Here is a 15,299-nt window from a genome sequence, read left to right as displayed (position 1 = left end):
GTTTTTTGGCCGGAGAAAATACCGCAGCATGCTGCGCTTTTTGCTCCGGCCAAAAATCCTGAACACTTGCCGCAAGGCCGGATCCGGAATTAATGCCCATTGAAAGGCATTAATCCGGATCCGGCCTTAAGCTAAACGTCGTTTCGGCGCATTACCGGATCCGACGTTTAGCTTTTTCTGAATGGTTACCATGGCTTCCAGGACGCTAAAGTCCTGGTTGCCATGGTAAAGTGTAGTGGGGAGCAGTATACTTACCGTCCGTGCGGCTCCCCGGGCGCTCCAGAGTGACGTCAGGGCGCCCCACGCTCATGGATGACGTGTCACATGGATCACGTCATCCATGTGCATGGGGCGCTCTGACGTCATTCTGGAGCGCCCGGGGAGCCGCACGGACTGTAAGTATACTGCTCCCCCGCTCCCCACTACTACTATGGCAGCCAGGACTTTAATAGCGTCCTGGCTGCCATAGTAACACTGAACGCATTTTGAAGACGGATCCGTCTTCAAATGCTTTCAGTTCACTTGCGTTGTTACGGATCCGGCGGGCACCCCCGGCAAATGGAGTGCACGACGGATCTGGACAACGCAAGTGTGAAAGAGCCCTTACTCATACAGCCAATGCATTCCAATACAGAAGTATTAGAATGCATTGTAAAGGGATTAGACATCCAAAAGTTAAGTGGGACAAAAAATAAAGTGAAAAAAAAAGTTTCCGTATCGACCGGCTCTATAAACATATTACATGACCTAACCCCTCAGATGAACACCGTAAAAAAAAAATAAAAAAAAAAACGGTGCTAAATAAACAATTTTTTTGTCACCTTACATCACTAACAATACAAGACCAAGCGATCAAAAAGGCGTATGCCCGCCAAAATAGTACCAATCTAACCGTCACCTCATCCCGCAAAAAATGAGCTCCTACCTAAGACAATCGCCTAAAAAATAAAAAAAACTATGGATCAGAATATGGAGACACTAAAACATGATTATTTATTTTTTGTTTCAAAAATATTAGGCCCCTTTCACACGGGTGAGTATTCCGCGCGGATGCGATGCGTGAGTTGAACGCATTGCACCCGCACTGAATCATGACCCATTCATTTCTATGGGGTTGTGCACACGAGCAGTGATTTTCACGCATCACTTGTGCGTTGCGTGAAAATCGCAGCATGCTCCTCTTTGTGCGTTTTTCACGTAACGCAGGCCCCATAGAAATGAATGGGGTTGCGTGAAAATCGCAAGCATCCGCAAGCAAGTGCGGATGCGGTGCGATTTTCACGCACGGTTACTAGGAGACGATCGGAATGGAGACCCGATCATTATTATTTTCCCTTATAACATGGTTATAAGGGAAAATAATAGCATTCTGAATACAGAATGCATAGTAAAATAGCGCTGGAGGGGTTAAAAAAATAAAAAAAATAATTAAACTCACCTTAGTCCACTTGATTGCGTAGCCGGCATCTCTTCTGTCTCCTTCTTTGCTGATTGCAGGAAAAGGACCTGTGGTGACGTCACTCCGGTCATCACATGATCTTTTACCATGGTGATGGATTATGTGATGGGACTATGTGATGACCGGAGTGACGCCACCACAGGTCCTTTTCCTGCAATCAGCAAAGAAGGAGACAGAAGAGATGCCGGCTACGCAATCAAGTGGACTAAGGTGAGTTTAATTATTTTTATTTTATTTTTAACCCCTCCAGCGCTATTGTACTATGCATTCTGTATTCAGAATGCTATTAATTTTCCCTTATAACCATGTTATAAGGGAAAATAATACAATCTACAGAACATCGATCCCAAGCCCGAACTTCTGTGAAGAAGTTCTGGTTTGGGTACCAAACATGCGCGATTTTTCTCACGCGAGTGCAAAACGCATTACAATGTTTTGCACTCTCGCTGAAAAATCACGCATGTTCCCGCAACGCACCCGCACCTTTTCCCGCAACGCCCGCACATTGGCGTTTCTGGGTCCGCTTGTGAGATCCGTTTCAGGGCTCTCACAAGCGGCCCAAAACCGATCAGTTCAGCCCCAATGCATTCTGAATTGAAAAGGATCTGCTCAGAATGCATCAGTTTGCCTCCATTCCGCTCTTGAGGCGGACACCCAAACGCTGCTTGCAGCGTTTTGATGTCCGCCTGACGATGCGGAGCCAAACGGATCAGTCCTGACTTACAATGTAAGTCAATGGGGACGGATCCGTTTTCACTGACACAATATGGTGCAACTGAAAACGGATCCGCCTCCCATTGACTTTCAGTGTAAGTCAAAACGGATCCGTTTGCATTATCATGAACAAAAAAAAATAAAAAATGCAAACGGATCAGTTCTGAACGGATACAAGCATTTGCATTATCGGTGCGGATCCGTCTGTGCAGATACAAGACAGATCCGCACCTAACGCAGGTGTGAAAGTAGCCTAAAATAAATTTAAAAAAAAGTATACATATTAGGTATCGCCGCATCCGTAATAACCTGCTCTATAAAAATATCACATGACGTAACCCCTCAGGTGAATATCATAAAAAAAATTAAAATAGTGTGAAAAAAGCCATTTTTGGTCAACTTACATCACAAAAAGTGTAATAGCAAGAGATCAAAAAGTCATACGCACCCCAAAATAGTGCCAATCAAACCGTCATCTCATACCGCAAAAATCATACCCTACCTAAGATAATCGCCCAAAAACTGAAAAAACTGTCGACACTAAAACATGATTTTTTTTTGTTTAAAAAATGAAATAATTGTATAAAACTTACATAAATAAAACAAAGTTGACATATTAGGTATCGCCGTGTCCGTAATAACCTGCTCTATAAAAATATCACATGACCTAACCCTTCAGGTGAATACCATAAAAAAAAGTGTAATAGCAAGCGATACATCACAAAAAGTGTAATAGCAAGCGATCAAAAAGTCATATGCACCCTATAATAGTACCAATCAAACCGTCATCTCATCCCGAAAAAAATGAGCCCCTACACAAGACAGTCGCCCAAAAAATAAATAAAACTACGGCTTTCAGAATGTGGAGACACTAAAAAATCTTCATGTCATATTTGGTATTGTCGCGTCCGTGACAACATGCTCTATAAAATTACCACATGATCTAACCTGTCAGATGAATGTTGTAAATAACAAAAAATAAAAACGGTGCCAAAACAGCTATTTCTTGTTACCTTGCCTCACAAAAAGTGTATTATACAACAACCAAAAATCATATGTACCCTAAAATAGTACCAACAAAACTGCCACCCTATCCCGTAGTTTCTAAAATGGGGTCACTTTTTTGGAGTTTCTACTCTAGGGGTGCATCAGGGGGGCTTCAAATGGGACATGGTGTCAAAAAATTAGTCCAGCAAAATCTGCCTTCCAAAAACCGTATGGCATTCCTTTCCTTCTGCGCCCTGCCGTGTGCCCGTACAGCAGTTTACGACCACATATGGGGTGTTTCTGTAAACTACAGAATCAGGGCCATAAATATTGAGTTTTGTTTGGCTGTTAACCCTTGGTTTGTAACCGGAAAAAATGGATTCAAATGGAAAATCTGCCAAAAAAGTGAAATTATATCTCTATTTTCCATTAATTTTTGTGGAACACCTAAAGGGTTATCAAAGATTGTAGAATCTGTTTTAAATACCGTGAAGGGTGTAGTTTGTAAAATGGGGTCATTTTTGGGTGGTTTCTATTATGTAAGCCTCACAAAGTGACTTCAGACCTGAACTGGTCCTGAAAAAGTGGGTTTTAGAAATTTTCTGAAAAATTTCAAGATTTGCTTCTAAGCTTTCTAACGTCCCCAAAAAATGTAATGTCATTCACAAAATGATCCAAACGTGAAGTAGACATATGGGGAATGTAAAATAATAACTATTTTTGGAGGTATTACTATCTATTATAAAAGTAGAGAATTTTTTTAATTTGCTAAATTTTCCAAATTTTTGGGTATATTTAAAAAAAAAACGTATAAATAAAAATTTTATTTTTTGGACTGATTTTACCACTGCCATGAAGTACAATATGTGACGAGAAAACAATCTCAGAATGGCCTGGATAAGTAGAAGCATTTTAAAGTTATCACCACATAAAGTGACACTGGTCAGATTTGCAAAAAATGGCCTGGGTAGGAAGGTAAAAAATGGCCCGGGCCTTAAGGGGTTAACATGATGTACGTGAAAACCATCTCAGAATGGCCTGGATAAGAAAAAGCGTTCCAGAGTTATCACCACATAAAGTGACACATAGCGTATTTTCTAAATTAGGCCTGGTCAGGAAGGGGTGCTGGGCCCTGTTAATACCGCCATACCACAGCATGGTGACAGTGCTAATAACTTCCGCTGTAGAGAAGGCACCCAGCTGACAGAGCTCGGCAGTGAGCAGAGGAGAGCCCCAGGACTGAGCACCGCCCGCATCACCAGTAAGTGAGGCGCGGAGTCAGGGCAGCAGACTGGGCGACATTTCCTGTACCACCACAGCGCTGTCAGACTCGTGTACGGTGCCCGCGCTGGGACAATATGCCGCTAATCACACTCTGCAGCCTGACAGATGCACGAACGGCAGTAAAATCCCCATGTCACCTGCTGCGGGTTCTGCTGTCCGGACATGGACGACGGTTCACAACACCGTTCACTCGGACGGTAACATCAAGATCCTATCGGGGAAAAGGAGTCAGTGACGTCACTACCATGTAACCCGCGTTAACTAGTAAACGCCCGCCCACCCGAAGACCTAGAGGCAGCAGGAAGGAAATGTCATCACAGGAGAGTAGCCAATAGCCATGGTGTACGGGTTATAAGCGTCCGCAGCTCCCAATCTAGGGCGGCCATTGCCTCCATAATAGAGCAGAAATACAGCTAGTCACAATTGTACATCCCATAATACAGCAGATACACAGCCACTCACATCTGTACACCCCATAATAAAGCAGTTACAGGGCCAGTCACATCTGTACCACCTCATAAGAGAGCAGATACAGAGCCAGTCACACCTGTACATCCCATAATAGAGCAGATACAGAGCCAGTCACACCTGTACATTCCATAATAGAGCCGATACACAGCCAGTTACATCTGTACTACTCCATAGTAGAGCAGATACACAGCCAGTCACATCTGTACCACCCTATAATAGAGCAGATACACAGCCAGTCACATCTGTACTACCCCATAATAAAGCAGATACAGAGCCAGTCACATCTGTACTACCCCATAATAGAGCAGATACAGAGCCAGTCACATCTGTACCACCCTATAATAGAGCAGATACACAGCCAGTCACATCTGTACACCCCATAATAAAGCAGTTACAGGGCCAGTCACATCTGTACCACCTCATAAGAGAGCAGATACAGAGCCAGTCACACCTGTACATCCCATAATAGAGCAGATACAGAGCCAGTCACACCTGTACATTCCATAATAGAGCCGATACACAGCCAGTTACATCTGTACTACTCCATAGTAGAGCAGATACACAGCCAGTCACATCTGTACCACCCTATAATAGAGCAGATACAGAGCCAGTCACATCTGTACCACCCTATAATAGAGCAGATACACAGCCAGTCACATCTGTACTACCCCATAATAAAGCAGATACAGAGACAGTCATATCTGTACTACCTCATAATGGAGCAGATACAGAGCCAGTCACATCTGTACTACTCCATAGTAGAGCAGATACACAGCCAGTCACATCTGTACTACCTCATAAGAGAGCAGATACAGAGCCAGATATATACTACCCCAATACCCCATAATAGAGCAGATACACAGCCAGTCACACCTGTACATCCCATAATAGAGCAGATACAGAGCCAGTCACACCTGTACATTCCATAATAGAGCAGATACAGAGCCAGTCACATCTGTACCACCCCATAATAGAGCCGATACACAGCCAGTCACATCTGTACTACTCCATAGTAGAGCAGATACACAGCCAGTCACATCTGTACCACCCTATAATAGAGCAGATACAGAGCCAGTCACATCTGTACCACCCTATAATAGAGCAGATACACAGCCAGTCACATCTGTACTACCCCATAATAAAGCAGATACAGAGACAGTCATATCTGTACTACCTCATAATGGAGCAGATACAGAGCCAGATATATACTACCCCATAATAGAGCAGATACACAGCCAGTCACACCTGTACATCCCATAATAGAGCAGATACAGAGCCAGTCGCATCTGTACATTCCATAATAGAGCAGATACAGAACCAGCCACATCAGTATCACCCCATGATAAAGCAGATACAGAACCAGTCACATCTGTACATCCCATAACAGGGCAGATACAGATTCAGTCACATATGTACATCCCATAGTAGAGCAGATACACAGCCAGTCACATCTGTACTACCCCATAATAGAGCAGATACAGAGCCAGTCACATCTGTACTACTCCATAGTAGAGCAGATACAGAGCCAGTCACATCTGTACCACCCTATAATAGAGCAGATACACAGCCAGTCACATCTGTACTACCCCATAATAGAGTAGATACACAGCCAGTCACATCTGTACCACCCCATAATAGAGCAGATACACAGCCAGTCACATCTGTACTACCCCATAATATAGCAGATACAGAGACAGTCACATCTGTACTACCTCATAGTAGAACAGATACAGAGCCAGTCACATCTGTACCACCCCATAATAGAGCAGATACACAGCCAGTCACATCAGTTCTACCTCATAATGGAGCAGACACAGGGCCAGTCACATATGTACATCCCATAATAGAGCAGATACACAGCCAGTCAGATCTGTTTTACCCCATAATAGAGCAGATACAGGGCCAGTCAAATCTGTACATCCTATAATAGAGCAGATACACAGCCAGTCACATCTGTACTACCCCATAATAGAGCAGATACAGAGACAGTCACATCTGTACTACCTCATAATAGAACAGATACACAGCCAGTCACATCTGTACCACCCCATAATAGAGCAGATACACAGCCAGTCACATCAGCTCTACCTCATAATAGAGCAGATACACAGCCAGTCACATCTGTACTACCCCATAATAGAGCAGATACAGAGACAGTCACATCTGTACCACCCCATAATAGAGCAGATACACAGCCAGTCACATCTGTACTACCCCATAATAAAGCAGATACAGAGCCAGTCACATCTGTACTACCCCATAATAGAGCAGATACAGAGCCAGTCACATCTGTACTACCCCATAATAGAGCAGATACAGAGACAGTCACATCTGTACTACCCCATAATAGAGCAGATACACAGCCAGTCACATCTGTACCACCCCATAATAGAGCAGATACACAGCCAGTCACATCTGTACTATCCCATAATAGAGCCGATACACAGCCAGTCACATCTGTACCACCCCATAGTAAAGCAGATACAGAGCCAGTCACATCTGTACTACCCCATAATAGAGCAGATACAGAGACAGTCATATCTGTACTACCTCATAATGGAGCAGATACAGAGCCAGTCACATCTGTACTACCCCATGATAGAGCAGATACACAGCCAGTCACATCTGTACTACTCCATAGTAGAGCAGATACAGAGCCAGTCACATCTATACCACCCTATAATAGAGCAGATACACAGCCAGTCACATCTGTACTACCCCATAATAAAGCAGATACAGAGCCAGTCACATCTGTACTACCCCATAATAGAGCAGATACAGAGCCAGTCACATCTGTACTACCCCATAATAGAGTAGATACACAGCCAGTCATATCTGTACACCCCATAATAGAACAGATACACAGCCAGTCACATCTGTACTACCCCATAATAGAGCAGATACACAGCCAGTCACATCTGTACCACCCTATAATAGAGCAGATACAGAGCCAGTCACATCTGTACCACCCCATAATAGAGCAGATACACAGCCAGTCACATCTGTACTACCCCATAATATAGCAGATACAGAGACAGTCACATCTGTACTACCTCATAGTAGAACAGATACAGAGCCAGTCACATCTGTACCACCCCATAATAGAGCAGATACACAGCCAGTCACATCAGTTCTACCTCATAATGGAGCAGACACAGGGCCAGTCACATATGTACATCCCATAATAGAGCAGATACACAGCCAGTCAGATCTGTTTTACCCCATAATAGAGCAGATACAGGGCCAGTCAAATCTGTACATCCTATAATAGAGCAGATACACAGCCAGTCACATCTGTACTACCCCATAATAGAGCAGATACAGAGACAGTCACATCTGTACTACCTCATAATAGAACAGATACACAGCCAGTCACATCTGTACCACCCCATAATAGAGCAGATACACAGCCAGTCACATCAGCTCTACCTCATAATAGAGCAGATACACAGCCAGTCACATCTGTACTACCCCATAATAGAGCAGATACAGAGACAGTCACATCTGTACCACCCCATAATAGAGCAGATACACAGCCAGTCACATCTGTTCTACCTCATAATGGAGCAGACACAGGGCCAGTCACATATGTACATCCCATAATAGAGCAGCTACACAGCCAGTCACATCTATTCTACCCCATAATAGAGCAGATACAGAGCCAGTCACATCTGTACTACCCCATAATAGAGCAGATACACAGCCAGTCACATCTGTACTACCCCATAATAGAGCAGCTACAGGGGCAGTCACATCTGTACATCCCATATTAAAGCAGATACAGGGCCAGTCAAATCTGTACATCCTATAATAGAGCAGATACAGAGCCAGTCACATCTGTACCATCCCATAATAGAGCAGATACACAGCCCCTCACATCTGTATACTTTATAATAGAGCAATGTATCCGAAAAACAACAAAACACATATGCATGAATAATATATTTTATTAAATAGTCACATAAAGGACAACAACATAGACAATAATGAATAAAATTGATGAACAAGTAGCAGTAATGTAGTAGCACTGTGGACCAGCACCTCACCAAGGTACCAGATAGTAAGTCTATCCCCTAAGCATACGTCACCTATTAGTCTGAGTAGGCCTAATGGCAAATATCTGAGATAAATAATCTCATATCCAGACCAAATAGTGGCGTAAGCTTATTTAGTGATATAGATGTTACCATGCTAGCCTCATTATAAGTGTGAATGGGTGCAGTGTGTGGATGAAATTATTCACACCAAGTAGCTAAATCAATTGCAACATGCACCCAACACCCAAATGCACAGCCAGCATGGAAACATACATAAAATATAGTACAATATGGGGGGAACCAACCTGGAGACCTGAGTGAGCGCACCCCTGACTCGCGTTTCGCACAGCTTCCTCAAAAGGGGAAGAGCAGACACAGTTACAGCAGTGATGTCTCTCCCATGTATCTTGTGACCCAGTGACATTATGCATGGGGGACACATCACTGCTGCAGCAGACAGGTAACCCGCATTGAACTAGATGTTGAAAATGTTAGATTGGAGAACTGAGGATCTGGATTACAGTTGTGGGGATCAGATAAGTATGATTCCCTCTGCAAGTCAAGTAAAAATGCTTCTTGGGGTGAACAACCCCTTCAGGAGACCCCCAAATCAGAAACTTCCCTCCTAATACAGAATCAGACCCCACATGAGATACCCCTTAATGCAGACTCTGTTAATAAACAGCCCAGACCAGACATATACTGTAGATACTTACTTTTCACCATTCCCTCAATTCTGGGCACCCACTTCAGGCACCTGAAATTGGTGCCAAGATGTTGTCTGTGGCAGCAATTTAGTGCAGGAACGGATATTCCAGCAGTGGGAAGCCTGGAGTATTGAGTACTGTCGTGGTATGAAAATCTCCCTTTCCCCAATCACACTCCAGAATTTTAGGGTATGCCCACAGGGCCTAAACGCTGAGGATGTTTATTCTGAAAATGCACAGTGTTTTCCATGAGAAATATTAAGCACAAACTACAGACATTTCCCCAAGAAATTCCACACATAACCTGACATGGTTTAAATCTGTCAATTTATGTTGCAGATTTCACTATTTGCAATGCAGAAGCTAAAATCTACGGCAAATCTGGAGCATTTCCACAAGGATTCCCACACCAAAACCTGCACAATTTGGTGCAGCAAATTCACAACCTCTGGCAGTACCCTAAGGGAATGTTCACATGGCGCATTTTGTCATCAGATAAAAATATGAAGCTGACCCGCAAATTTCGGCCACTGATCTGCACATTGATTCCAAAAGTGTAATTCGCAAGTGGCCACCCACAATCACGATTTCAAATCTGTGTATGAGCTACAGCACAGATTCCCACTGAAAATAAAGGAAAGCGGAAAAAAATGGGTTTTAATGTTGATTTTATCACAGAATATATGTCGAAATGTAATGTGCGACCATATTCTTAGGGTCAATAATGGTGTTTTTACGTGGGCCGCTTTTGACCACATGTTAAAAACTGCAACAAAACAGCATACAGTTTTACTGCAAATTGTTGAGGTTTATTGATGTTGTTATAAGTGGGTCCAAATTGGCAGAAGGCGGGGTCAAACCCTTAGGTATGCTTACATTGCTGGTAGGTGGCAATAATGCAAACATGCAGACAAAGCCTTTTTACGTTGATATCCACTGTAGAAATCTGCATCATAAATTGACCTGTTGCTGATTTAATAGGTCTATTACAGTATAAATTCATTAATACTGTAATACAGGGCTTTTAAAAACCTTTTCACTTGGGCCTTACTATTACGTTTACAGTGACGTCTCCTCTGATTGTAGACATTCTATTTTTTCATCCTCTCCATTCCGCCCAGATCATTATGACAATTTCTTTCAGACACACAATGCAACAGCACTCTCCGAACATTGAATATATACAGTCCTGATCAAAAGTTTAAGACCACTTGAAAAATGGCAAAAAATCATATTTAGCATGGCTGGATCTTAACAAGGTTCCATGTAGAGCTTCAACATGCAACAAGAAGAAATGGGAGTGAGACAATACATTTTTTGAGCATTCAATTTAATGAAAACAACAAATAAACTGAAACAGGCTGTTTTTCAGCTGATCAAAAGTTTAGGACCACAACTCCAAAAAAAAACTAAACCCCCCCCCAAAACAGAAATCCAACTTCCAAACATGAACTCAGTAATAGTAGCTCCGCCGTTATTGTTTATCACTTAAAAAATTTGTTTCGGCATGCTTGATGCAAGCGTTTCCATGAGGTGAGTGGGAACATTTCTCCAAGTGGTGAAGACGGCCGCACGAAGGCCATCTACTGTCTGGAACCGTTGTCCATTTTTGTAAACTTCCCTTGCCATCCATCTCCAAAGGTTCTCAATTGGATTTAGATCAGGGGAACACGCAGGTTGGGCCAAAAGAGTGATGTTATTCTCCTGGAAGAAGTCCCTTGTCCTGCAGGCATTGTGTACTGTAGCCTTGTCCTGTTGAAAAACCCAGTCGTTACCACACAGACGAGGGCCCTCAGTCATGAGAAATGCTCTCTGCAACATCTGGACATAGCCAGCGGCCGTTTGACGCCCCTGCACTTCCTGAAGCTCCATTGTTCCACTGAAGGAAAAAGCACCCCAGACCATTATGGCGCCCCCTCCACTGTGGCGCGTAGAAAACATCTCAGGTGGGATCTGCTTGTCATGCCAGTAACGTTGGAAACCATCAGGACCATCAAGGTTACATTTTTTCTCATCAGAGAATAAAACTTTCTTCCACCTTTGAATGTCCCATGTTTGGTGCTCTCTTGCAAAGTCCAAACGAGCAGTTCTGTGGCGTTCAAGGAGACGAGGTCTTTGAAGACCTTTTTGTTTTTGAAGCCATTCAGTCTCAGATGCCGTCTGATGGTTATGGGGCTGCAGTCAGCACCAGTAAGGGCCTTAATTTGGGTCGAGGATCGTTCAGTGTCTTGACGGACAGACAATTGGATCCTCCGGCTCAGTGCTGATGAAATTTTTTTGGGTCTTCCACTTGACTTTTTTGTTCCATAACCCTCAGGATCATTTAAGAAATTCCAAATGACTGTCTTACTGCGTCCCACCTCAGCAGCGATGGCGCGCTGTGAGAGACCCTGCTTATGCAGTTCAACAACCCGACCACGTTCAAAAAGGGAGAGTTTTTTTGCCTTTGCCATCACAACGTGTGACTACCTGACAGAAAATGACAATGAATCCACATCTTTGCACAGATTTGGCCTTTTAAAGGCATGTGGTCCTAAACTTTTGATCAGTTTATTTGTTGTTTTCATTAAATTGAATGCTCAAAAAATGTTTTGTCTCACTCTCATTTCTTCTTGTTGCATTTTGAAGCTCTACTTGGAACCTTGTTAAGATCCAGCCATGCTAAATATGATTTTTTGCCATTTTTCAAGTGGTCTTAAACTTTTGATCAGGACTGTATATATATATATATATATATATATATATATATAACAACAAAGAAAATCCGCAGCACTCCTTAAAGTAAAAAATGTGCAGTTTATTCACACATGTCAAAAATTGACAATGTTTCGGTTCTCTCACAGAACCTTTCTCAAGTCACCTGACTTGAGAAAGGTTCTGTGAGAGAACCGAAACGTTGTCAATTTTCAACATGTGTGAATAAACTGCACATTTTTTACTTCAAGGAGTGCTGCGGATTTTCTTTGTTGTTTATCCGTCCTATATCGGGGGACCACCGCGGGCACCTTACAGTTACAACTATATGCGAAGGAGTGCTGCCAGACCTTTTCTATGGATATATATATAAATATATATATATATATATATATATATATAAATAATGAAAATCCGCAGCACTCCTTAAAAATAAATGTGCTCTTTATTCACACATATCAAGTGACAACGTTTCGGTTCTCTCACAGAACCTTTCTCAAGCCACCTGACTTGAAAAAAGGTTCTGTGAGAGAACCGAAACGTTGTCACTTGATATGTGTGAATAAAGAGCACATTTATTTTTAAGGAGTGCTGCGGATTTTCATTATTTACCTACCGTCCTGAATCGAGGGATCACCGCGGGCACCCTGCACCTCGTAAAGAACCAGAAGGGAGTGCTGCAAAACCTTTTTTCCATATATATATATATATATATATATATTGTAAGAAGGTACAAGGAATCATCGTGGATGATAGGTATGTGTCACCATTGTTCCTGGCCTCAGTGGAGTAAGAGCCAGTTGTCATGTGTCAGCATCAGAGGCTGTGTGACACCTTGCTATCTAGTATGGCTGCAAATAGCTGATCCAGGACGGCTCTCACTGGGATTAGTCAAAGTGCTGGGTGGGTGACTACTCCCCACGATCCAGGGAGGGTTTTGAAAGGCCTAAAAATAAGCCAGCAGTGTCAGGTGGGTGGATTACTCCTCTCTGACACTGGAGCTGTGTGAAACTGCTGAGATTTGAGGCCTGTGTGTGGGCTGAAAGCTGAAGACAGTGTGTCGGGCGAGCAGGCCGCCTAAAGCCGGGTGTGGATTAAACACCCAGGATCAAAGGTGAATGTTTTTTCTGTATGAACTGTTTTGGGTGTGTACTAACACCAATACTGAAAATAGACTGTCATACTGTGAACCTGCATAGTATCAATAAACACTGCAGTTTTTGAGTTACAAATGTGTCTTTGCCTCTATACTGCACCTGCTTGTCCTGTCTACCAGAGCGAATCCCCACAATTGGGGGAGGATGTAAGCAAGAGCAGTGAGGCTGGCGTGAACGCCGATATTTTTGGTTTCTGCATTTTTTCAGGCACGGTTGTATGTCGTACATTAAACCAGCTGTATTACAACCCGTGCCCCACGACAACATGGAGGCTGTTGTGAAGGCCCTCATGGAGGCTAATCTGCAGCAGCGGGAGACAAACCTGCACCATCGCAAGGCTAATAAGGAGCAGCAAGAGACCAACCAGTTGCTGCTACAACATGTGATGGCTTTGCAGACAGCAGGAGCAACCCAGAGCATCTACGATGCCCGGAAGGCAGTACGTGCAGCGATTCCTAAGATGACCCCCGCAGACGACATCGAAACCTACCTGGCGATGTACAAGAAAGTGGCCACAAGGCAGAAGCTACCCTGAGACCAGTGGGCCGAGGTCATCGCTCCGTTCCTGGCATCCGATTCCCAGCGGGTGTATTTCGACTTGCCGGACGATCAAGCAGCCAACTGCCAAAAAGTAAAGGGTGAGATTTTGGCCAGACTGGGGGTGAATGTGTTGGTCCGGGCCCAGCGGGTACATCAGTGGGGGTTTAAGCCGGCTGAGCCTTCGAGACCCCAATATTATGACTTACTCCTCCTCTTGCAAAAGTGGCTACAGCCTGATGTGCTGAGTCCCACGGCTATGCTGGATAGACTATTGGCCGATATCTTCTGGAGTGTCTCCTGGCAATGCCCTGGAGATGGTGGAGCGCCACGAGGCTACTAAGAATCTGAAGGAGGTTTCTTTTGGGAGGGGGCAGTCAAACCCCATAAATCTCCACCCCCATGGACTTGTGCCAACCAAACCCGCCCCGGGATGTACCCCCTATGGACCCGGCTCCGATAGACTGCTGGCGATGTCGGGAGCCTGGCCATGTATGAGCTGACTGTCCACATAAGTTGGAACCCATGGACGAGAACTATGGCTTCCGTCAGTCATTGTATGTCAGGAAGCTGTGTGCAGCAGGTACCCCAGAAACTCTAAATCACTTGTGCCAGGTGAAAGTGAGAGACACTCCAGCAGAGGTCCTGCTGGACTCATGGAGTCTGGTGTCCCTAGTAAGGGCTTCCCTGGTACGGTACGCTGAGTATACTGGCCGGAAAGTCGGGGTCATGTGCATTTATGGGGACTTAAAAGACTATCCCACCGCCCTGGTGTCTCTAACCACGGGAGCTGGCAGGTGGACTCACAAAGTGGCAGTTGCCACAAACTTACACTACGAACTTATAATAGGGAGAGGCTCCCCGGCACTGTGGCCTGCCTCGAGAGTGACTGATACACATGAGACAGGGGTAACCCCAGGAGAGTGGCCTTGCTCCGGGGGAGGCCAGTACCCTGGGAACCCAAGGCCGAAGGGCCAGCGGTAGGGGTGACCAGCAATTCGGTGGAAGAGTGAAGACAACCCCACTGAGTGTAATGGTGGGAGACGTGGAGGACTTGCCGCTGGGGTCTGAGCTGGCAGACCTCAATGTCTCTGGGGATAATTTTGGTACTGCACGACACTGGGAATCAACCCTGTCCCGAACCTGGGAAAATGTATTAATAGTAGATGGTGAACCACAACAAGCTGGGTCAGAGTCAGTGTTCCCCTGATTTGTGGTTCTTCAGGATATGTTGTATTGGGTAAACCAGCTG

At 44.2% G+C, this 15,299-nt stretch overlaps 1 protein-coding gene across 1 annotated transcript in view; it reads right to left on the bottom strand.

The window, feature by feature from the left end:
* The window catches only part of CLCC1 (chloride channel CLIC like 1), a 148,295-nt gene extending 143,626 nt beyond the window's left edge, over positions 1-4,669 (bottom strand). Inside the window, exon 1 of the mRNA XM_040408442.1 lies at positions 4,582-4,669. Within this exon, the coding sequence (XP_040264376.1) occupies positions 4,582-4,608 (27 nt within the window). The 5' untranslated portion in view covers positions 4,609-4,669. The remainder of the gene's footprint in view (positions 1-4,581) is intronic.
* Between the last annotated feature and the right edge of the window lie 10,630 nt (positions 4,670-15,299).

This window comes from Bufo bufo, chromosome 9 (genome assembly GCF_905171765.1).
Source record: "Bufo bufo chromosome 9, aBufBuf1.1, whole genome shotgun sequence".
Taxonomy (NCBI): Eukaryota; Metazoa; Chordata; class Amphibia; order Anura; family Bufonidae; genus Bufo; species Bufo bufo.
The sequence above is the reverse complement of the archived record's forward strand: the minus strand, read 5'-3'. Positions and strand labels throughout refer to the sequence as shown.